Below are 23,974 nucleotides of genomic sequence, written 5' to 3'. Positions count from 1 at the left end.
TGCAAGAATAAGAGAGGGAGATGAAGCAACAGATACCTTGACAGGTTGCTAGCGGGAAGGCTGAAATGCATGTCATTAAGGGAGCAGTTGCCCGATCACCTCGATATCTCCTTGAATGGACTGCCACCACGAAGTGAGGGAGAGTAAGAGCGATGAAGCAAGTGACAGAGATGCACGTCGAGACAAACCTACCACATCACGCCACCGTCGTGACCACTCGTTCTGAGGCGCACTGTGAGTTCGAGTTGAGAGACGCGAGTGCAGATGAGGCTAGTGCGCGCACACCCTTCTCTCCTCGTGGTGAGGGCAGCTATACTCACGCACCGTCGCAGAGCCTCGACCTTCCAACAACGACAGCAGACATACACGCGTGTGCACATCGAGCGTAGAGGGAGGGCGGTGCACGTGCGGGTGCGGGTGTGGGAGTGGACAAGCCACCGCCTTCCCTCATTACGGAGTATGGGCTGTTTAGCACCGCCATTACGACGGGCACGAAGCCACGCGACAACACACGGCACGACCACCAAAACGGAGAAACAAAACAACAACGATGGAAAATAATGCATCGTTCGGCGCAAGCACAGCGTACGCGCTTTGGGTACCGTGGCGACCCCTGCGTGCGGATCATGACGGCGGACTCACCTCGAGATGCTTCTCCTTCACGTACTTCAAGAAGGGTACGCACACACACACACCTCCATCAGATCCCCTTCCTACCACAATCTTGTAGACGCGCGTTCGCACGCCCATTCAAGTAGATGCACAGGATCGAATCTCGAGGAGCACTTTTCCCCACCCTCTCTCTGCTGCCCTCCCTTCCTCCCGCCTCCAATGCTCACCGCGGACGAGGCTGTCAGCAAACCAACCGCTCCACGAACAGAGCGAGGCAGAGAGAGAAACACATACAGGCACACAGCAGCAACAACAGCACCAAGAACTTCACCAACGGCAGCGATGCGATCTGTAGAGAGGGAAACGGTGAACCAACACCTCACTTCGTCATGCTCATCAACATGTTTGCGTCCTTCGGCACGAACGTCACGTTTTGCATGGGCAAGATTTGGTTAGCCACCTCCACCGCTGCCTCGATGCGGCGCAGCTCCAGCAAGCCGGAGCCCGACTTCTGAATGGCTTCAGAGATGAGCCGCGCCGACTCTGCCTCTCCCTCAGCGCGCACCACGGCGGCACGGCGCTTCTGCTCATTCTCCATCACGACGTAGCGGTACCGCTCTGCCTCCTGCTGGGCGACCTGTTTCTGCTCCACCGCCGTCATAAAGTCAGCACCAAACTGAATGTCTACCAGCGAGAGGTCCTCAATGACGAGGCCAAACTGATTCACCTTCTCCTGCATGAGCTGGTAAATGCGCGCGGAGACGGCGTCCCGCTTCTGGATGAGCTCCTCTGCCTTGTACTCGGCCACCACCGCTTTCAGGATTTCATTGCTGACGGACGGCAGGATGCGCTCGTCGTAGTCAAGACCGAATGTGCGGTAGATCTGCGGAAGGCGGTCAGCCATGGGACGGAAAAGCACACGCAGCCGCACGTTCACCATCTGCAGGTCCTTGGTGCCGGTCATTGTCTGCAGGGTGCGTGGGCGCACCCGCACGTTGAAGCGAAGGATGTCGTCCAGGCCGATGATGCGCCCTTGCAGACCTTCGCCGTACACGGAGTCCTTCAGCCCGTTGATCTTGTTGTATAGAATGCACGCTTCACCTGGGTAGACAACAAAGCAGCAGCTGTACACGCTAAGGCTGGCAGCCACAGCACTGATGGCGACCTTCTGCAACAGCTTTGACATTGCCAAGACGGAAAGTGAGAAGACAACCCAAAGAGACAGGAAGCACTCAGCAGCAGCAACAGTGAGTGTTGGGAGATACTCGCAAACTCAGCCTGCGTTTGGGCCCCTTGGCAATCAGAGAAGGCTGTTCGCTGAGAAGGAGGGGGGAGGAGCGAAAGATGCAAAGATTGCGCAAAAATGGGAGTTTAACACTGCCTCTGGGGTCGGCCCCACGTGTCCTAGAGATGCGCGCACACGAAACTGTGAAATACGAGGAGAAAAGCGCAGCGTAGCAACGAAAAGGCCAAAGCGCTCCGTGTGAAGAAGAAAAGAAAAGAGCACTGCAGAAATGCGGCACGGGAGAAGTGCAGGCAACACACATTGTACATTGAGAATGGCAATGAAGAGCATTCATGTTAGCGCCGGTGTGCAGATGCACAGTGTGGGTGTGAAGGGTGTAAAGGGAGGTACGGAGGGTGGTTAGCATAGAAAAGAACGAGTGGACGAGGAAAAGAGAGCGTAGAACTCGTACCATCACCGTGACAGGCGATTCGTGAAGAGAAGTGAAAAAATCACGAAACACGCAGAATCGCACGCACATACCCACACAGGAGCAGCGAGCGTACTCTCAAGAGCCGAGAAAGCCGCTGTATTGAGCCATGTTCCTGCAGACAGTGAGCCTTGGCAATGCAGTGGCTCATCCACCTACCTCCTCCGTCACTCATGGATTAGGCTCCGTCTCTCGCTACACAGTTTTTAGGCCTGGGCGTACAAGCGTGCGCGAGCACAGCACCACACAGAAAAGATTAGCGAAAAAAGGAAGGCACAAGGAGACGCAAAACGGGTGACTCGGGGACTCTCTCCGGCGCACACGTCTCTTCCCTCACTGCATTTAAGCGGCTCTGTCGCCCGGCGACCCACCACCTCCTGCGCATCGCGGCGTGAAGGGCGACGGAATGAGAAGAGGCCTGGGAAGGGCCACACAAAGACACCCACACAGAGAGCGAGCGAGCGCGACGAGCACAGAGGCACTCAGGCGGGCACTTAAAGTCACCGACAGTCACAACAACATCAGCAAAGTAGAACAAAAAAAGACACAAAAGAGCGGAGTGACAACGACGACCGCCATCCGCCAGCCCTGCCGCATTCAATCATGCGCTCCATCCATCTCATACTCGACTCCCCTTCCCTACCCACCAGCACGACAGCACAGTGCGAGGGAAGACGGAAGGAGTGTCACACGGTGAATAAGAGAGAGAAGAGGGCCGGGGTGGCAATCAGGACCAAACGACTGAGGCACCGTCAACGTGCCCATAATATTTAACGCTCTTCGTTATCACTAATGTGTTTATTCGCTTAACATGACTTTGCCTTGCACGTTGCACTTCACAGGGGAGGTGCTGCTGCTGCCGAGGCTGCTGCTGCTACGCATTGTGAAAGGGGCGACACGAACATGATAGTCAGCTCAGTGAAGACGAGGAAGAGATGGAGGAGAGAGGGGGAGGAAGGTTTCCACGCACTACAACAGCTACATGAGCCATCAGCTTCACACCCACCCATCCACACGAGCACGTATGCACGCACACGCCTGTCCAGGTTTTCCCTTCTAGTGAGAAGGCCATCCTCCTCCACACACACACACACTCTCGCCCTTTTGGTGTGTTTGCCTCCTGACAGGCCTAATCACCACCAACGGTGCCTCACATGCTCCGCCGCCTCTTCGATCCTCTCCCCTCATCCATGTGTTCTCGTCACTATCCTTCATGTGTGCCTCTTTCCCCTCCTCACTCTTCGTCGGTCCCTGAAGTACGGTGTTGTGCTTGAGAAGAGAGGGAGGTGGTTGGTGGCGCGCTGTTCATTCAATGAAGGCAATCCGCTACGCAACACAGACACAAAGAGAGACGCGCATACGTGCATGCTCGCACATTCCAGTGATCGCGCCGCCGCTGTCGCTCGTGCCACGTACAGTGAGGATGCAAAGGAAATCTCGAAAGCTACGCTGCTTGACGCCACGCCGAGAATCGGTCCTCCTCCACCCTCTCAGTTAGCCCTGCAGCCGCACACTTCTCTACGGCGCCTTTCGCATAGCTTTGCGAATAGGCGGGAATAAAGAGCACAGAAAGTTCTGCGGAGAGGTGTGTGTGTGTGTGTGTGTGGGGGGGGGGGGGGGGGGGAGGAACTATCTCACTTGACGACTCGCGCCTTGTAGTCGGCAATAACTTTGGCACACAGCCCCTCCTCCACATCCAGGCAGAGGAACTCGGCCAGCACTTCCGCGTCCATCAGCTGCATCTGCAGCATCGAGTGGATGATGCGGCTGAGCAGCTTCTCCAGCCCCTCCTGTGCACCTTCGGGGTTGCACATACTGTAAACAACGTCGAGATCCATTCGGATCATATTCTCCTCGTCGGTGGACGGAAGCGGCACGCGATCCCAGAAGGACATCAGTGTGTCCACGGCGTAGTCGTCGGGGCTCTCTAGCCGATTGTAGGTCAGGCGCAGCACATTCGCCGCATCGAAGTACACATCGGCGCGTGTCTCCTGTTCAGTGGAGGTGAGGCGCAGCATACTCATGAAGCGCTCCCCAAACTTTGGAACGTCTTCCAACAGGCCGTCCTCGATTGCGGAGGCGAGGGCGCTGGCAAAGCCGTCGAACACCTCCGTGTCGATCATGTACAAGCCAACGACGAGGAAGCTGAAGGCCGCGCGCTGGGCATCCTTGCGGGTGGTCGTGCAAGCAGAGTGAATCACCTCCTGCGCCACCGCTACACACAGTTCGCTCTCCGACTCAAAGAAGCGGTCGCATGTGTTGAACTGATCCACCCACTGAAGAATGACGTCGTTCGTGCGGTCTGCCACCCACTCCTGAAACATTGACGCCACGCGCAGCTCGAACTTCACAAGTGGAGCCGGCGGAGACGCTTCGCCGCGGAAAGCGGCACCAGCGGGTGCAACAGCCGCACTCGTGACCGCTGCTGAGGTGGACAAAGTCGTGGTGTTGGCTGCCAGTGCTCCACTCGACGTACCACGTCCGTTCAGCCCTTTACCGGCCGAAGGCGCCGGTGCTGCCATAGTGCCTGTCTTCGCCGTGGCAGCGTCGCGCCAGCTCTTCACCGCAGCAGCAGCGGCGTTGCCCTGATCCCGACCACCTTTCTTGGGGGGTGGGGCAGAGGCATACTTCTTGTCTTTGCCGTGGCTTGGCGGCAGGGCAGCCTTGACAGGTTTCGGCTTGGAGCCCCAGCCGCACTTGCGCAGATCCAGCAGGTCCATGATCTTGAAGCGGATGCGTGGTGGGTACGTACAGTCAGGCTTCTTGTTGAAGTTCTCGAGGGAGGTGAAGTAGGAGTCGAGCGTCGTCTTGTGGCTCTTATCTAGGCGATCGCCGATGGTGCTGAGAAGCGCGGCGAGTAGCTCGATGTTCTCGCTACTGGGGAACCCCGTGCCGTCGCTGCAGCGCATCGTCAGATCCATGATAGTGAACATGGTCGTGTGCGTCAGGGCTGTGCAAAGGTACAACTCACCGATAAAGCGCATGTTGGACCGCTTGCGCCGCATCACGTTGGAGCGCTCGTACTCGAGCTCCTCCTCAGATTTGTCCTCCATCTTAGACAGCTCCTGGGAGAGCGTTCGGAACTCGTACTGGGCAGTTCTGATGATAGCGTCGCGCAGCTGCGACTGGGGGCGCTCGCCCTTGTGACCATCGCGCAGAACGGTTGCCTCATACAAGGCAAGGCTGTGGCACACGCCGGCATATAGCTTGCTGTTCTCTGGCTCGTCCAGTGCCTTCTTGAAGATGATCTTGACAACCATATTCATAATGTCCTCCGTGGCAAAGAGCTCCTTGGTGAGCAACTTGCCGACCAGGATATCCCTGTTCTCCTCTGTCAGCTTGTTCAGTGTGCCGTGCAGCAGTCGCTGCGCCCACTCCTCCGTCGTCTGGGCAGTGCCCTTCACAACCCACGCATTCTCGCCGCGCACCAGCTTTGTCTGCGTCAAGCGACGGCGCCGCACCACTTCATCCAGAGAGAAGCCGGGGTACGGCGGCTCGAGGTAGTTGTTTCGCACACTGCGGATCTGCTCCACGGTGAACTGCATTGTTGTATGGGGATTTGTGGGCCTGGAAAGAGGCCGGAGTGAGGCACGACGATCCGGCGCAGGCGGTAAAGGACTCCAGTGTGGCGCTGAAAGTTTTAGTGGTGGCTGCAAAAGGGAGAAAGAGGGGAGCAAAGAAATTTGAGAGAGAAAAGGCAATGCGAAGGGTTTGTGTACGTACGCGTGAGTGAGTGTGCCGGGGGAACGTTGAGGAGCGAGCGAGTATGGGTATCAGTCGACAAGCGAAGAAGGTGAGTAACCATAGGGTGTCTCAGCAGTAGAGACGCGCAACTGTGCTATGGGATTGAAAGAGGGTTGGGGGGCATGAGCAAGGCCGATCGCCAACCAATACAGCGGAGGAACCACCCGAAGCGGGGGGGGGGGGGGGCGAAAACAAAGAGGGCCCACATGTGCGTACAATGCGGGAAAGGAGGAGGCGGTGAATAGCAGAAGTGAAGAGAACTATAAGAGTTCAACGGAGACATGAGTGTGCATGTGAAGGTGGATCGCGTGCGACCCGAACTTGAATAATTGCCGCCTCCGACAGGATGGAGGCTGCCGCATGAGCAATGGTGCAAGAGAGAGGTGGGCAGACGGCGAGAGTGCCCATCCTCTCTCCCCCCATCCACCTTCGCAGACATCGACTCAGATGCACGGCAATAAATAGAAGGAAGAGTGACCACCGCAGGAGAGCAGCAGTCACACCGTAGGCTCAGAGAGTACGCTTAGAGACAAGGTGCCAACACTCACCCTCCTTCCAGCCCCTTGACAGGCGCTGTGTAGTCCACATGTGCCCCGGACCTCATGAAGGTGGACGGGCTTGAGTGGATCGAAGCACCGCTTCCTATCGTATGTTTAGGTCTAGAGTGGTTGGGTGTAGAACAACTGGAGAGAGCACCCGCAAGCAGAAGAACACCACGCCGAGACGAGACCCGATAAGTGGCGGAAATGGTCTGATGAAGCGCCTGCACACCTCATACGCAGCACGGCGTGCTTTGTTCTTACCGCTCCAAAGTCTCTGCAAGTCTGGCTGCCTTGCTCAGCTGTTCAAAATCGCCTTGAGAAAATCATCGTCGTCCTCTGGCATGGAGGGTACCGCCTTGATACTCCCGGGGCCCAAGGCTGCAGAGTCTGCCCTTTTCGCCTCTGCCATCTCAATCGAGGAGGCAGGGCTCAACCCGTTCGCGGGGGAGGTCCAAAAGGAGGCGGCGGCCTCCAATCGCTTTGGCAGAAAGCCTGGCTCTGTGCGGCCCTTCTCCTTGTCGATGATGATCGAGTACCCCTTCAGTCGCTTCTTGCGGTGGAACTGGATGGCTTTGCGGGCCTCCCCGACGAGGTTAAACTCCACAAAGGCGTAACGACGACTTTTACCGGTCTTGTGATGGCGCACAATGCGTACGTTTAGCACGCGGCCAAACTGATCGGCAAAGTGGCGTAAATCCTCCTCGACCGTCTCTGGGTGCAGGTTCGCCATAACAACAGTGCGCAGGGGGTCTGAGCGGACGTTGAGGTCGGTGAAAGGGTTGCGGCGCTCGTATTCGCCCTGCAGCTGCGCAACCCACACCTCCTGACTCGACAATGCTCCAGCCGCCACTGCCGCTGCACTTGTCGTGAGCGTTAGCAAAGATGAAAGCGAGGCATCTGCCTTTGTGTCACTGGTGCACGTCTCTTCCTCCGCCTGCCTTTTCAGTGCCAGTGCGGTGTTAAAGGCGTTGTGGCACGAGTGGTCCCTTGTGACTCCCTGCTGTCGTCGGTGCAGTCGGCCAATGGAGGGCGGCGCCGGCCTCGCCTGGAAGAAGGTGCGCTTCCACGCGGCATGCGCCTCCTGCCGCTGCAGTGCCGCCGCTCTATTGCGCTGCAGCCTCGATTCTTCTTCTTCACACTCCATAATACTTAAAAGGCGAGTGGGGTGGAATGGGCGGTTGCTGCTGTGTGTTGTCCTCCCTCTCTGTGTAGTAGCTGTCCGCCTAGTGCAGTGCTACACGTGCGCAAGGCAGAAGGCAGCAAGTCAATCGGGCTCCGCACTCGCCTCAACGTACACGCAAGGGCATGCACACGCAAGTTTGTGTGTAGGGGGTGGGTGATAAATGTGTTGGCGTGGCCTTGCGTGACGTAGGGAGCGGCACGGATGGACGTTCGGTGTTAGACACACACGCGCATGCATGCGCACAACCAAAAGACAGGTGAGGACAAAGAGAAGGAGAGAAGTAGACGGACAGATGCAAGTGAAGACGTGCTGCTGGGAAAGGTAAAGAGGGGTTCAGTGCTCCTAATACCGCCATCGACCTCACCCCTGACCGGACTAATGCGACGTGGATCAGCACCGAAGAAGTCTGTGGGAGTTATCGCGACGCGACAACGGCCGTCACAGCAGCGACCGCACTGATACTTCGAAAATGGAGAAGTCCCGGTGCCGACTACGCGCGTCACTTGTGCGCCGTTGAACGCGCGTGCGTTGAACAACTTTGGCATGTCCATGGCGCCTTTTCACAAAATTTCCTGTTGCGTCTGTGTTGTCGCTAAGGGTTGGAAAGACAGGAGGAGAGAGAGAGCAAAGGCAAGGAAGATGCGGCCTTCTCATGCCGCGCATGGCGCCTGCAACGTGAAAGAACGAGGATGAGGGAGGGAGACAAGGGGGAGAGCCGTTCCCTCCGCTGAAATGCAAGACGACGGTAAACACATGATGCGTGAGAAGAGCAAAGGAATAGAGACCAGCAAGCTAAGAACGACAGAAAACGAGAACATCGAAACAGTGAAAGGAAAACAAGATAAGAACCAGAAAGTGTAGACAGACCCTCTGCCACGAAGGCCCACAAGCGTGTGTGTGTGGGGGGGGGGGGGGGGTAGAGGGAGCGAGAGGTCGAACAGGGGTGCGTGATCCTCGCGGAAAAGTGTGAGCAGTGTCGTAGCGATTCCCCTTGCGAGGCAGACGTCGCATTACAGGCCAAAGTACAGAACACAAGGGAAGGTGGGGGAGAGGAGGGCGACAGACATCGTCTCGACACCCGGGGTGGGAAGAGAAGGAGCAGTAAGCAACGTCGCAGTATAGAAATGCCTTCCTGCCCCCACTGCCACCGTCAGTTCATCTTCTACATTGTGCTCCTGCTGCAATGGCGATGCCTTCGGTCCCACGCAATTTCACTGTGCGCGTGCAGCACACAGACACGCCAAGCGTAAAAGAGAGAAAGACGTGCGAGATGATGTGGGCTGCAGCGGTGCAGGTCGTGTACAAGCGAGGTCCTCTTGCTCACCAGCGGTTCACCCACAAAAGACAAAGCAGCCAATATGCTCGCAGATCCTCACACTTAGACTCACACTCCCTCAGGTATGTATCGAGATACGGGGTACTTCTATCCACCAGGAAAGCTCCTTCTACTCTGTACAGAGCACTCACCTTAGGAAGTCGCGTCGGTGGGTGTGGATGTATCGAGAAAACCTACGAGGAGGAGTGACGAGGGGAGAGACACACATACACGCACCAACGAGGCAGCACCACTGCAATATCAATCGGAGGCGTCTATGCACCTCGCGAGCGTGAAAACAGCAAATTAGGAGAAATGAAGGCGGTGAGGAAGGCGTGCCGAGACACACGCAGAAGCCTCACTTTGGGAGGCCGACAGCGGATGGAGGAGGACAATACGGACGCCACGCCTCCGCCCCTCTTCACTCGTTAGCATCCTCCCCGATACACGCTCAGAGCTCTCTCATGCGACGTGGATAGCTGTCAGGCAATACGGAGGGACGTCGCTCGAGGAAGCAATCCAGGCGCCGGCTCTGCCGACATAGACTGATCAGATACGTAGCAATGCAGCTCCTTGAACGAATTCACCACACTGCCTTCCCGGTAAAGGTGCTGCCACAATGCACTCGCTCTGAAGATGTCGAGGGCCGTCAGGTCGCGCAGCTCACTAGGGCTCAGGCGCAGCCGGCTAGACTGGTGGCGCTGTCGACGTGTCTCAATCTCTCGCCGAGCGCGCAGCATCGTCTGAGCAGGAATGTGCCAGCTACTGCACAACACCTTCTCGGTGGCAGAGAGCTCTTTCTGCGCCTGTCTTGCTGCGGCGGCATCGGTATTCTCGACAGCGACAACGGTGCCGCCCGTAACCGCTGCCTCTTCCTCGCCCCCATTCCCTGACCCGACAGGCTGGCATACGTCTTCAAAGCACGGAAAAACGCCAGTCCTTTGAGCGAGACCGACAACCCACGTCTCCATCTCTGCCTGATCAGGGCACATGACATCCACAAACTTCAAATTCCGCCCACTTGCGCGGGTGAGATAGGTGAGAGTGAAGGAGGTGTAGAAGTCGCCGACTTGGTCCTTGTAGGCGCGGGTGGCGTACTTACGAAAGCCAGGTGAAGAGCGGCCCAACGTAATCTTCACCACCGCATCTAAGCTCACATGGCCAACCCCTGTTAGCCCCAGCACGCGACGCGACTCATCCCAGCACAGCAGCAGACGGTTGTCTCTCTGCGAAAGGTAGAACCAACGCGCGTTTGGGCGGCCATAGCGGTCAAGTTTCATGAGAGAGGTACCCATGTACATGTGAGCCATTACCCGTGTCAGGAGCGCGGGGTCGTCAAAAGAGGAGCGCTGGCGGGCCATGCTGCTGGTGTCCTTCTCAGCCGCATCGGAGGCGATGGCACAGGCATTGGCGTCGGTCTCCTCCCTATCTGTCCTCTCGCGCCTACGGTACACACACCAGTACTTGTGAAGGGAATATATGCCTCCATTGGGGTTGGTGACGTTGCTAAAGATGTTGAGTGACTTCGATAGAGAGACCAACTGACGCCTCGTCTGCCGCTGCTGCTTCCCCGGGTGCTTCCTTGAAGATTGCTCCACAGCGTTACCTGCCATCACCAGTACGGCGCCTCGCAACCACGCCTCAACTGAGACAGACTTGGAAGTGGTCGAGGCCGCTGTCGTGAACGACATGTCACTGCGATTGCATGATGTGGAGTTCCGTAGACAATGGTCAGCAGCCGACTCACCTTCTGTCTGCGCAGATGGTAAGGGAGTAGCGCACGGAGCCATGAGCTCCAAGAGCGTGAGATGAAGCTGCGTGAGCTCTAGCGCTTTCGTGTAAGTGACCCTCTCCTGCTCGAAGGCTGCTGTATTCACCTGGTCGTTGGCACCCACTTCGCACGCGTCTACCACGCCCACTTCGCCCTCGTCCAACGCCTCCACGGAATCACGCAAAAGCTGCAGTTCCTCTAATTTTGTCCTCCTGAGCTCAGTCAGCCCACACCGTCTTGCCGCAATGGCCACGGTAGACTCCTCCGCTTTCGCGAGACACTGGCGTAGGGCAGACGCATCACAAGAGAGCTGGGCACGTAGATGGGTACTCGCCTCGTCAACGGCGGTGGTTTGTGCGTCCGCCTCCGCGCAGCGCTGACTGTACTCCCTCACCATGTCCCTGCAGAGCTCCTCCCGTTCCGCTTCGATGAGGCTGTCCATGCGAGCTTCAGGGCTCCCTTCGTGCACCCGTTGCTCTCGTAGGTGCGCGCACAAACGATTCATGTGCGCTTCTTTGTCCGTGCCACTAGTCAATGGGATGTGAAACAACAGCTGAAAAAGAGGGTGCTGCGACACTGCTGCAGACATTCGATAAAGATGCCCCGCCGCGTACATCTGTTGAGCCTGAAAGATACGTGCCTCAGAGAGGAGAACGTCGTGGATGCGAAGGGACTGCAAGTACGCTGACTGGAGCGCGCCATGCCGGAGCGACGCGGAGTCGGTAGCAGGAACCGCCATGCCCTTTATCTTGTCAGCAAAGTAGAGCGACGAGAGCGTCTCCTCACAGGTCACGGCCGTTGGACTCACATTCACGAAGAGTACCACCTGCGCACGGGGAGCCGCAAACGTATCGCGCAGCATCATCGTGAGCTTGTTGTCCCGGTATGGAATGTGTGGCGTGCCGTGGAAGAGGTGATGAACAACATTGCCGAGTGCGGTGAGGGAGGCGTTGATGCATCGCAGTTCATCAAATCCGGTGCCGTGCACCCCAGCGTGCTTTGCTTTCTCACTGCCTGCTAGGTCTGCCACCGTCAGTGTGCTGTACATGACGGGTACAGCGCGTGTGCCGAGTAGCGCGTTCGCGGCACCCTCAAAGCACTCACTGCGCAGTGGCCGAGGCCCTCTCCGCGTCTGCTCCACTGCCGTCAGTGCTACCCACTGTGCCTCCCGTAGCGCGCAGCACTCAGCCAGGTCCGGTGAAGACGGGCAGGTCGGTGTAATAGGGGTCTGAAACACCTCAACCGTGAAGAAGGCATGCGAACGAGAGGAGGTGTCGTTCGCAGATGTCACCCTCTGCACACGGCGCGCTGCCGCTCTCTCGTACACGTGGCACGCGTCCCGTAACGTGCGCAGTGGCACATGCGTGAGGTGCGGCAGGTATAAGGTGTCTCTCGTCATGATGGGCTGCAGCGGCTGCCTATCCACCCTCTCGTGTAGCAAGTCTCGAATCTTGTCCATGTAGATTTCAAAGGCGGTCATACCAAGCACAACGTGGCGCTCACACTTGGCGCGCATGCGCTCAGCGAAGCACAACATGTCCTCAATGCAGCGCAAGAGCAGTCCTGTTTCAGCGCCGACGGCCTGCACGGCCTCTGTACCGTCATGGATGGTGGTCGTCTTACCCAGCACCGTGAAGGTCTTTCCGCTACCGGTTTGCCCGTATGTGAGAATGGAACCGTTTGCGCCAGCCAGTACACCCTCCACGCAGTCGAGTGCCGCCTCCTCGTACACGTCCTCCTGTGTCGCGTCCATGTCAAACACGCGATCGTAGGCGAAGTGCAGGTGTCGGGTGTCTTTGGTCGCACGGCAGTCTGTGAACCGCAGCGACGTGTCAGAGGAGGGAATGCAAACGACTTCCTCGTAGCGCTCACTCTGCTGGAGAGGGTTCAGCGCATGCGCAAGCTTTGGTCTCACACGCACCGAGACCGTCACTCGCGCCATCTCACAATGGCCGCCGCCTGCCATGGTCATGGCTTTTCAATGAAGACTAAGCACGCTCTTATGTGTGCGTGTAAAGAAAGGGGGAGAAAGCGAAGCGGCTGGGCAGGGGCCTCGCCGCACACCGCGTGGGTTTGTGCTGAAGTGTATGCGTGTGTTGTCCTGCCGAGGAGGCGCAAAGACGAAATGAGAAGTAACGAAGACGTACACGTATGTGCTCGCCTATTCGTGTGCGGAGGCATGAAATGAGCGAAAAGAGCAGCAGCAGCAGCAGCAGCAGCAGCCACGATAACGACAACAGTCCTAACAATGACCAAAGATTGCCTGCAGCACTCTAAGATGCGCTTCGGGACAAGCGACACGCTGTAGGGTGTTTTGCACGGTGCCAGAAAGGGTATTGCTTCACCTCCTCTAGTGGACGCCTGCTGTGGCAGCGGTGGGCAGGGTAGAGAAAGGAAAGAGCCGGGGAGAAGGACAGAGAGGTGAGGGAAAGAAACACTGTCGAGCGATCAAGTCATGGTATGCGTTAGTATCAGGTTGCCGAAGAGCGCCCACTTAAAGGTTGTTCGGCCTGCATCGTTCCTCTCTCGCTGCCAGAAGTGATGGAGAAGAGAGGTAGGGGAGACGAAAAGAGCGTCGAAGACGAAGATGCGATCCGCACACCGTCCACATGAGTCCCGCTGCTGCCCTCAGCCACCTGCGTCCTCCCTTTTCCCCTTACATTTGCGCCACCATCCAGCGATAGCGCACACGGGGGGAGGAGGGAAAATGAGGAGTGTGGGTAACCCTCTTGGACACGGTGCCTGTCTCTTTAAAAGCACCCCGGGTTGCGTGTTGTCACTCGGGCAGCCGCGTCTCCGACTGAGGGGGAGGACGAGAGGGCCACGCGCGGAGACACAAATCACACGCGTACAGTAAAAGAGGAACAGAGAGCACCACAACAAAGTAGACTGAGAGCGAGGGCCAAGAAGAGGGGGGAGGAGCTGTGACGGAGCTGCGTTGCACTGCGCGGTACATTTTATCCTGTCGTCCACGCAGCACAGCATTCACAGCGGCGTTTCAGCGACAGTAAAGAGCAGAAAGGAGGGGAAAGAAGAGGGTCGCCAACTACGCAGCATGGGCCACGACGTGGAAGCACCACCCTGACACACGCGCGTAGGCGCACACACGCACGACACGTCCACCTACGCGCTCACGGGCTGAGCTCGATCGTGACACCCTCTGCCATTAGGCGCTCGATGAGAGGTGCAAGTATGTCCTGAATGTGCGCCTCCACCTTCTTTCCGGCACCCGGTACCGCCACGAGGTTCGACTCGACCTTGTAGCGCTTGATAGGGTCGCCAAAGAGCTGCACCTTGATGCGGCGCTTTTTCACAACGGCGCGTTTGCTCGCCAAGTCGATGAGGGAGTGGCGCGGCTGGCTCGGCGCCGCCCAAAGACCTGCACTGCTGCGCGTCCCGCTGCTACCCGCCACCGAGGCATCTGTCGTCGTAAAAGAGTTGTTGTTTGGGGAGGTGAAGGCAAGAGGGGCAACGGGCGCGTGCCCGCCCTGAGCCTGCGCTGGCGGACGCATCGTTCGCCGTCCACCGGCACCGAGCAGCACGCCGTAGCCAGAGCTCGGGTACCCACCGGTGCGTGCACTGCGACCCACGCTCGACTGGACCGCTGAGAGGAGAGGTGAGGGTGCACTGCGCGGCACTCGGTTGAGCAGCGAAAGCGACGCTGCACCGCCGGTGCGCGACGAGCCGATAAGGTCCATCGTAAAATCTGGACTTAGCAACGATGCATCCTCGCTATTAGCCACATCCGCGATCTCCTGGAACACCTCAATGGAGGCCACCCCGTCCACGTGGATGTCGCTCAGAGTCATCTCCAGCGGGCAGTAGAAGGGCATTGCGAGATTGAGGTCGCTGCTCAACGTCGAGTTAGCACCGACGGTGTCGATGTTCACCTGCAGTCCGCGCAACTTGAGGGAAAACTCGCCGTCGTAGCGCACCTTCACCATAAGCGCCGTGTGTTCCAACGACAGCTCGCGGATGCCAGTCAGCATTACCTGCGGTGGTGTGCTCCCAATCTCCGGCAGCTCCACGTGAACGAGGCCGCGGACCACTTTGCTCTCCCCCTTCGCCATGGCACCCCGTATGCATGTCTCAAGGGCCACCCGAATTGCCTCTCTGTTCTCAAGGCTCCACGTCTGCGGCCAATCCCAGCGCAGCATCTCCTCTTTACCCCTTCTTCTGGTGTTCAATGTCGCTGCTGCTTCTTTAGTGGAAGGGTCTCTGCGAAAGTGGGGAAGTACAGCCAAAGAGGGATGACGCAACGAGGGAGGGAGGCTGTAAGGGAGGCATGGCACTGGTCGGAAGGGAATTGAGTGAGCAAGAGGCAAAGAAGAGAGGCGAGGTTGAATATGGAGAGTTGCCAGCGTATCCAGCAGCAGACGGGGAGGAACACACGCACATACATTACATGCCGTGCGCGATTTCACGGAGGCCGGGCGGAAGACATTTGCCCCCCCCCTCCCAACGTCACCTCGTCCATTCCCGCCCTGTTTTAAGACGAGCGAGTTAAACGGTGCCACTGCGGGCGATGCCGCCGCCGATCCCACCAAAGCAGCGCGGCTGGTTCGATGAATAAGGGCAGTAGAAAGGGGGAGGGAGAAGGCAACTCAAATAAAGCGGGACTTACGCAACCGCCGCCCACACGAACGGCAGTTTAACGACGAGAGTGGTGAAAGCAAAAACAGGCGAACAGCGGGCCTCACGCACGAGCACAGGCAACTACTCACCCTCGCCCACTTACAGACGCGATGAGCGGGGGAGAGGAAGAGGGGGGGGGGGGCGAAGAATCAAAACTGTGAAGAGAGTCCACAGCGCGCAGGGGGGTGCCTCCATACACCTGCAATCGTAACCGGGTGAGAACACCCCACAGTGGGTCGCCCTCTCTGCTTGTTGTGCGCTCTGTGCTGCTACAGCCAGTGGTGAACATAGGACAGTAACCTGTCGCGTCGTAACGAGGATAAGGATCCCTACCCTGATCCTAGACCGCTCGCTCGCCTGGTGACCGGCCAAAGGGAATGGTGCTGCCCAGCATGCTGCCCACATCCTCACGACCCCTCGGCTTCATGTGCTGGCCGAAGCGACGCAGCATCGTGTCACGCGGTCGCAGGTGCCACACCGTCTTCAGTTGACGAAGGAGATGAGGCGGCGTGTCGACAATCTCCGTCTCGGCGTCCTCGCCGAGCGTCCCGGACAGCGCGGCGGCCTGCGCGGCTTCGATAGCGGCAGCAAACGAGTCCACCTCAGCGGAGGTGCCATGAGCATCCTGGCACATGCGCAGACACGTCAACGTATCATCATTGAAGGGGATGCCCAACAAGGAGTACAACCGAGTAACGTCGAAGGTCATGCTCAGAGAACCCTCCGTCGACTGTGCATTGGCGAGCAGCAACGAGTTGAGAATGCGCGTCGTAAGCGGCTTGCCATAGCTGACAAGTTTCTTCACCCTGCTGTACGCGCTGCTCACGGCACCAACGTGCGCTGCCAACTCGATGCACTGGTCGTATATGGGCAGAATGTTGTCAACGATGCTGCCCACCCCTTCAAGTCGCTGTACCATCGCCTCGCAGCCGGCGTACATCTGAATTGTCGGCGTGTCGCACGTTGTACAAGCCTGTATAAATAACAACGTCATCTCTGGGGTGGGGTTGATGTCACTATGCACGTAGAACTGTTCGTACACAGCCAACGCCAGCTCGCCGTCCGCCTGCGTGGCACACACAAGAAACGCTGTCGTGAAGAGGAGGTAGTCCGCCGTTAGGCCACGCTGCGACAACTGGGCAAATACATCGATGATGTAGTCCCCCATTCCAGGGACGTGGCGGATGGAGTAGAGCGCCCACTGATAGCACTCCAGCGAGACACGAATTTGTGCTCCGTCAGCAAAGCTGAGCGCCTCGAGAACGAGGGTTGGCATGTTTAGCATGCTGCACATGCGCATGTAGGCCTCCACGCATTCGCTGCTGCGCTTCAGCGAGTAGAAGTCATAGAGCGACCACGTGTCCAAGCCGTGAGCTGTGTAGGCTTCCCATGTAGCCGGCACTTCGCTCACTTCACTCAAAGCCTCCGGTGATGCACTCGATGAATTTGACCCCGCCTCCGCTGTCTCGCCAGATGCAAACGCACTCGAGGTGGGGAAAGTCCTCTGCAGCTCCTCAGCAGCCATCGAGACCAGCGTCATTGTCTTGGACAACATTGAGGGACGCGGCCGCAGATGCCGCTGAATGACCTCCGCTATGATAGCCAAGCCGTGCGACGGCTTCTGGCATGCCACGCACAACTCCAAGACCGCGTCGTATAGATAAGTGGTGAGCGTGAAGGCGTCGGCTGTGTCACCTGCAGCAGCCACCTCCATCTCTCGCGCACGCTGCAGGTACACATTCCAACCCTTTTCCCACTCTCCGCACACGGCGCAGCAGCGGATCATCTCCGCGTGCGTCTCGGGCCCGACGTCGACCGGCGGAATATTCGTCACTACCATCCGCTCGAAGATCTCTTCCGCACACTGGAAGCTCGCCACGCGTTGCCAGTCTGCCACCAGGGTCAGCTGGTCCCGCTGATACCGAAGAATTGCCGCGCAGCTCTTGTCCGGCAGCGGCACACGCTGGTAGAGGAAGTCAGTCAGTAGCCGGTTCGGTGTCGGCAGCAGGCGCGCATGTCGCACCAGCTTATCAATATCCAGCAGATGCATGTCTCTCTTGAAGTAGCCGTACCGTGTGTAGCGCAAGTTCTTTGCCAGTGGGGTTTGATTGTACACGTGTTTCATGTGCGGCCGGTCCGGGTCCACCCACACGCGGTGCGCCTTTTCAAAGCCAGGCTCTCCACCGAAGAGCCCCATTGCAGATGTGGTCAGAGCTGGGCGGTGCAGCTCCTTGTACGCCGCACTCTGAACGTGCTCCTTGAGCGTCTTAGTTGCAGGTGCTGTGTCATCGATCCATAGTGCCGGCCTATCGCCTGGGTGAAGCTCCGTCTCCGTCGTTAGGTGCGCCTGCATAAACCTGGAGGCCGAAGCCACCGCGAGAGACGCAAAGCAGCGCGGCAGACCGGTGCTGAAAAACATTGCGCCCCCCTTCCCCCCCCCCCCCTCAGTACAGCCTTCTTTCTCCAATGTGTGTGTGGGTGTACCTGAGCAGTTTTTCCTCCCTTCTTTGCTCTTGTGCGGTGACCCTCGTCGCAACGCGTGAGACGGAGAGTAGTCTGCTTGTGCGCTCTGGGTGGAGAGCGAGATCAGTGGTGGCGCGTGCACATGCAGGCGGGGTGCACACACGAGATCGCTCACCCAGAGAGCCGAAAAGGCGGCACTCACAAGAAGAGGGAGATAAAGGGATAGCGCACGGAGAGAGCTTTGATGCAGAACATGATGTATGCCAAACGAGGAATAAGAGAGGGGGGAAGATGGAGAGAGTGAGGGATTCGGCAGTGATCCGCACGCACGCACACACATCGAATGCGCACACGAAGCACGGCGTTATGCGCAAGGAGCCTTAAATGAGCCCACCTCCTCAGATAGATCGTAGGTGCACAGTACACGTGCTAGAAATGTACACGACAGTACTACGGAAGGTGGGGTGCAAAGCAGAACTCGGTGTTCCGCACCCTCCCCCTTCCCCCCCCCACCCCCACAGCTTCACCTCTTACCCTTCACGGGGGAACTCTCTGTACACGCTCACTCTTCTCCACCTCGAACACTGTACCCTCAATCAGCACCATCTCATGCCGTAGGTGGTGCTGTTGTGAGTGGGTGTTTTAGATCTTATAGAGAGATGGCAACATGTAGAATGATGGACGGTAGACACATGCCGTAACTTTACATAATTGAAGCGCAGAGACACGCACACAGACCTTCGGCGCTCTGTACATCACTCACTCAGCCTCCGAAACAAGAGTAGGGAGAGGAGGGGTGCATACAGTCTTCTCTCCTCTCTCGCCCAACGGCCCTTCGTACCATCACGAACACACGAGCAAGAGAGCAAAACGGGGGGGAAGCGGTACCAAACAAGAGACAAGAAAGAACGCAACAAGACCTCTGCCTCGCGGAGCGCACCACGAACACTAGCAACCCCCTTCAGACTCCAAATCAGAGGCGAGCACCTGTTCAACGAACAGAGAGAGGAGGCAAGAGCCATCGTAGCACCAATGGCCAGCAATGCAGGGCGGTGGTGATGGTAGTCCGGCGGAAGTGAAGAAAAAGAGACGCACGAGAGCAATGGAAGAGAGTGCTTCGGTACATGGGGTATGCGTCCTCAATCACCACCACGAATTCTAGGCATCGGTGACGGGTAGTGGAAGCCCCTTCGCCTTCAGCTGCGCCTCTAGCTGCTGGACAATCGCGCGCAGTCGCCCTATCTCCGCTTGCTGCACGCTGATCTCCCGCGCGTACTCCTCGTCGTACACAGAGACGCCGTTTGGGTCGGTGGGACGCACCACGCCGGCCTTTGCAGCCAGCGTTCGTGCCTCCTTGCGGAGGTCGTTGATCTCCTTGATAAGGATTACGTTCTCAGTTGTAATGCGCTGCTTCTCCATGCGATGGTTCTCCTCGTCCTTGGTGATCTTCTTCTTCAGGCTTGCCAGGTTTCCCTCCAGATGGTCACGCTCCCGGTGATAGTCCTTAACCTCATCTGTGGCAGTCCGAGCAGATGTAAACTGGTGCTGGTTGACTGGTCTGCACCCACTCGTGTGGTTCTTGTAGAGCGTCTTCGCCAGCAACTTGAGTCGCTTATTGTCCTTCGACATTCGATAGTCGTTGTAGGTATCGCTGATCTCCGCCCACATGCGGCCCTGAAGCGACTTGGCCTCGGCTATGCGGGCCGCGATGCCGTCGAGCTCTTTCTGCTGGGCCGCTCGCTTCTGCCGCAGGCTCTTGATCTGCAAAACCAAGTGTTCATTGCTGGACTCGTACTGGCTCGTCTCTGCCTCCATGTGCTCCAGCTTCAGCTTGGAGGCGCTGATCTCGCTGTCCTTTGGCTCAATCTGCGTCTTGAGCTCCTTGCGCTTGTACTCGAGCACAAACTTGAACTTCTCCAGCTCCTGGTTCTTGGTGCGCAGGTCTTGGATGCGGCGCTCCCTCTCGGCAATCGCCTCCCCTCGCTCACGTACCTCATTTGTTAGGGCCTCAATGTCGCGATTGGCCGAGTCGATATGCGACTCTAACACCCTCTGTTGTCGCAGCTTCTCGGTGATATCGGCCATCTTGGACTCCAGCTCAGCACGGCTCAAGTTCACTTTGGAGAGAAGCGCATTGTTGACCGACTGCAGTAGAGCCGTCTCCTCCTCCTGCTCACGGAGACGCTTCTCATAGTACTCCTTTGCCTTCACGATCTCGGTGTCGTTGTCCTCCTCAATGATGGCGCACATCGCCTCCGTCTCTGCGTCGTTGCGCTCCTTCTCTGCCGCAATGCGGTGATGCTCCTCATCCAGAGCCTCGAACTCCCTCTGATGCCGTCGCTTGTCCGCCTGGTGCTGGCTCTCGACCTCAGCCTGCAAGAGGGCCTTCTGGCGTATGTGCTCCGCATCTGCCTCGGCAAGGAGGTGGCGCAGTTGATCGGCACGACTGCTTAGTGACTCTATTTTGCAGCGGTAGTCCTCCTCGGTCTGGCGGAGCACCTGGGCAGACTTCTGCTCCATCTCCGCCATGAACTCAGTGAAGCGAATGGCCTGTTCGCCTTTAGCCGCCTGGAGCACGGCGATCTCCGACTTTTGCTTCTGCATTTCACTCCTGTACTCTCGGTCAAGTTGAGAGATTTGCTCCTCATGTTCCCGCTCCTTCTTCAGCTTCTGCTGCCCCATGCGCTGCTGCAGGTCCTTCACTTGGGTGGTAAGGTTGCGTAGGAGCTGCATGGAAGCCTCCAGGTCACGGCGATCGACGAGGAGCTCTGTCGTGTACTCGATGTGCTTTACAGTGCCGTGGTGCGGGGCCACGACGTCCCAAAAGACTACCATCCCGTCCTCGCCGGCAGTGACAAGCATGCCCCCGTCGTGCGCAAGGGCGATGTCCGTGACGACGCCGGTGTGTGTGGTGTGCGACTCGATCATGATGTCACGTGGCGCCGTTATGGTGCGTGGGTTGCCGTGATGACCGTCGCCACCGCCTCCTACCCCGCCAGCGCTGGCGCCGCCACCGCCACGGTCCACTACCTGCCCGTTGAGCTTTTCCCCAAGGTACGTATTGAACACACGCACGGTACCGTCTTCGCAGCCGCCAAAGAGGAGCTTCAGTGACTGACTCACCAGCATGCACCGCATCGACGCGCCAGGCAGGTTGTACTCAATCGTCTGTAGCATCGTGCCTCGGTCCATCTGCCGCATCTTCCGATCGTTTCCAACCGCCCAGACTGTGTGCACATCCGCCGCGGCGCAGTAGTACGCCATGGCCTTTGTGATACTGTCGCGGACCTTGTGAAAGTCGCACAGGCTAAACTCGAATACAGCGCCGTCGGCACCGGACGAGATGAGGCGAGTGTCATCCGGCGGCACGAAACTGAGGCTGCGCACTTTGCTGTTGTGCCCGCGCAGGTGTCCCAGCAGCTCGCACGTGTAGAAGTAGTGCACGTGGATGATGGTGGAGTTGGCAACGGCGAAGTACTGCCCACCATGGCTGAAGCGGCACACGGTGCAGTTGCGGATGTTGAGACGCTTGAACTCGCACAATTCCTTCTCGTATATGTTGAATACACGCAGTGAGTCGGTGAAGGCGATGATCATGTGCAGTCCGGACGGGTGCATTGCCATGCTGAAAATCTCCTCGCGGAAGTAATGGCGCATCTCCACCACATTGGTGATGCTGTTCCACAGAAACAAGCTTCCGTCGCAGCCGGCGGTGGCGACAAGCGGCCGCTGGACGCACGTGTCCACCGCAACAATGCCGCCCGTGTGGAAGGGCTGCCCAACCGGCTGAAAGATCATGTCCTCAGCCTTCGTGAAATCGGCGTTCGGCACATTCAGTGAGTAAATCTGCTTTGTACTCGTGAGAAAGGCAAGTAGCTCCTCCGCAGGAGGTGGGGTGAAGGTGAAGGCGCGGATAACCGGCACCTCGGCGCCGATCTTCGACGCCGTCGTCAAGTCCGTGACGGCGCCGTACCGCCCGTCAGCGGCGAAGCGGAACGTGCGCACCTTGCGATACATCTCCTTACTGAGTGTCCGCTCGAAGAGCGTGATGAGGCCCATGTCGCCGCCGCAGACAAAGCCCTTCGTGTAGGACGCCAGCGCCGTGATGGCGATGCCGTCAGACGGGGACAACGGAAGGGGGTGCTTGTACTGCTGCTGCTCAAAGAGCAGGAGGTCGCCGTTGTCGGTGGACACGACGAGTCGACTCTCCTCCTCGATTAGCCAGGTGTGGGCCAGGTAGTGCACATCCGGCGCCTCCACCCCGCCTGAGGCAGGGAACAGGTGGCTGTCCGCGTAGGAGAAGAACTTCACACAGCCTTGCCCCGTTACGCAGACAAGGGAAGCATCGTAGGGAGAGATGGAGCACTGCTTGAGGTGACGATTGTCCTTGGCTGTCATGGCGCTCTCCAGTGCCGTGTTGTGGGCAAGCATTCTGTGCTTTTCCACGTCCCAGTACACCAGCTTCCACTCCGGGAAGCCGCCAAGGGAAACGAGGTAGCGGCCGTCCTGGGAGAAGGAGAGCGAGACAAACTCGCTGGAGCCGACGTCGGAGAGGTGCAGCACCGAACGCCGCTTGATGCGTGGAGAAGCGGTGGGGTCGAAAAGGTAAATGACGACGAGTGGAGCCTTGCCCGACTCGGCCACTGCCAGGAGGCGGCGACTGGGGGCCAGAGCCATCGCCGTCACCTTCTCACATCCGGGCGTGCAAAGAACAAGCTCCTGCGTGCCTTGTTGTGTGTCGAGCAACACAAGACTCTCGCCAGCAATCCACACAATGTAGTCCTCGTCAAGGTAGTGCACACCGTCCTTGACATCCTCGCACACGCCGAACACCACACGGCGCTCAATCATTCGCGGGTTTTGCGACATGGCTGCCGAAGTGACAAAGCCTGAAAAAGATATAAGAAGAGAAGTCACGACCGAGCGGCGGTCCCAGCAACTGCTGCTGCTATCAAGCTCCACAGCAGCACTCGTGAAGAGGGGATAGCAAGGCTGCCAGGCAATCGCAGCTCCTCGATGTGTGAGTTGGGATTCGGGAGGGGGGCCAACGTGGGTGGGCCATTGTTGAGAAGAGAGGAAAGAAGAAGGCGAGGAGAGAGTAGAGCGAGATTGTGTGCATTGGGGAAAAAAAGAGAGGAACGCGGGTTACAGCTGCGCAGCCTCCCCCTCCCAAGCGATGCGTCGGCTCCACCACCGCAAAGCTAAACAGTTCGAGGGGTCAAAAGGTTGGGACGCACACACGTACACATAGAACGCACCCCGTCGCCCGGCAACAGGCGCGTACGCGTACCGCTGAGCCTTTGGTTGGCGCCCAACTCAAGAGTACGAAAAGGGGGGAATAAGGGCGAGAGAGAAGCGAGGAGAGGGGGGCACCAACTTCGTACGAGTTGAGAATGCAGTGAGTGCCAGAGATACTCATCTCTCTTCTAGCCCCACGCGAAGTGCGTAAAGAGGGAAGTAGGGGCGCGTAGTCGAGAGCGCATGTCCCCCTTTCTTTGACCCCACCCTGCTGCCCTGGAAGAAGATGTTGGCTTGGAATGGTTGTGGCTCCCCCCCCCCCTTTCATTCGCACCCCGTTGACTGCCTCCACTTCCTTCCGCCCTTGCTGATCCCTCTCTTCTGCTCTGGTTTAGCTTCTCCATTCACTCGCGCAACAAACAACGCGTAGCATCGTGAAGTGACGCGATATACTCACGTAGAAACAGAGACGCACACACACACAGTCCCACTGCTCGCTTTGATAGCAGTGCTTGAATGGAGCTCTATGCAACCGGGGGGGTCATGTACAGCAGATGAAAGAAAAGGAGCAAAAATGCCAACTACTGCTCTGCGTATACTATTAGGCTCAGAGAGACAATCTATGAGACAATACACACTCGTGCAGGCAAGTTCTGACGCCCACGCACAGAGGTGCTGTGCCGCCTTTAACGACCTCGCAACGACAACAGTAGTCTCCTATCCACCTCGCCCATTCCCCCCCCCCCCCCCCACCTC

At 58.0% G+C, this 23,974-nt stretch overlaps 7 protein-coding genes across 7 annotated transcripts; all 7 read right to left on the bottom strand.

The window, feature by feature from the left end:
* Positions 1-991: 991 nt before the first annotated feature.
* On the bottom strand, positions 992-1,798 carry LPMP_161580 (prohibitin; the record flags this gene model as incomplete). The annotated part of the gene is made up of 1 exon (XM_010699384.1): positions 992-1,798. One exon carries the CDS (start codon positions 1,796-1,798, stop codon positions 992-994), a length of 807 nt encoding a protein of 268 aa, XP_010697686.1.
* A 2,163-nt stretch (positions 1,799-3,961) lies between these two features.
* Positions 3,962-5,872, bottom strand: EIF4G3 (eukaryotic translation initiation factor 4 gamma, putative; the record flags this gene model as incomplete). Its single annotated transcript, XM_010699383.1, has 1 exon — positions 3,962-5,872. One exon carries the CDS (start codon positions 5,870-5,872, stop codon positions 3,962-3,964), a length of 1,911 nt encoding a protein of 636 aa, XP_010697685.1.
* Positions 5,873-6,908: 1,036 nt separating this feature from the next.
* Positions 6,909-7,757, bottom strand: LPMP_161560 (U1 small nuclear ribonucleoprotein, putative; the record flags this gene model as incomplete). Its single annotated transcript, XM_010699382.1, has 1 exon — positions 6,909-7,757. The coding sequence occupies one exon, from the start codon at positions 7,755-7,757 to the stop codon at positions 6,909-6,911; it is 849 nt and encodes a 282-aa protein (XP_010697684.1).
* Positions 7,758-9,593: 1,836 nt separating this feature from the next.
* Positions 9,594-12,854, bottom strand: LPMP_161550 (kinesin, putative; the record flags this gene model as incomplete). The annotated part of the gene is made up of 1 exon (XM_010699381.1): positions 9,594-12,854. The coding sequence occupies one exon, from the start codon at positions 12,852-12,854 to the stop codon at positions 9,594-9,596; it is 3,261 nt and encodes a 1,086-aa protein (XP_010697683.1).
* A 1,159-nt stretch (positions 12,855-14,013) lies between these two features.
* LPMP_161540 (hypothetical protein) lies at positions 14,014-15,039 on the bottom strand (the record flags this gene model as incomplete). Its single annotated transcript, XM_010699380.1, has 1 exon — positions 14,014-15,039. The coding sequence occupies one exon, from the start codon at positions 15,037-15,039 to the stop codon at positions 14,014-14,016; it is 1,026 nt and encodes a 341-aa protein (XP_010697682.1).
* An 818-nt stretch (positions 15,040-15,857) lies between these two features.
* On the bottom strand, positions 15,858-17,936 carry LPMP_161530 (hypothetical protein; the record flags this gene model as incomplete). Its single annotated transcript, XM_010699379.1, has 1 exon — positions 15,858-17,936. The coding sequence occupies one exon, from the start codon at positions 17,934-17,936 to the stop codon at positions 15,858-15,860; it is 2,079 nt and encodes a 692-aa protein (XP_010697681.1).
* Positions 17,937-19,138: 1,202 nt separating this feature from the next.
* LPMP_161520 (hypothetical protein) lies at positions 19,139-22,411 on the bottom strand (the record flags this gene model as incomplete). The annotated part of the gene is made up of 1 exon (XM_010699378.1): positions 19,139-22,411. The coding sequence occupies one exon, from the start codon at positions 22,409-22,411 to the stop codon at positions 19,139-19,141; it is 3,273 nt and encodes a 1,090-aa protein (XP_010697680.1).
* Positions 22,412-23,974: the final 1,563 nt, after the last annotated feature.

The sequence above is a fragment of the Leishmania panamensis genome (assembly GCF_000755165.1).
Source record: "Leishmania panamensis strain MHOM/PA/94/PSC-1 chromosome 16 sequence".
Lineage (NCBI taxonomy): Eukaryota > Euglenozoa > Kinetoplastea > Trypanosomatida > Trypanosomatidae > Leishmania > Leishmania panamensis.
This window is presented reverse-complemented; position numbering and strand designations above follow the sequence as displayed.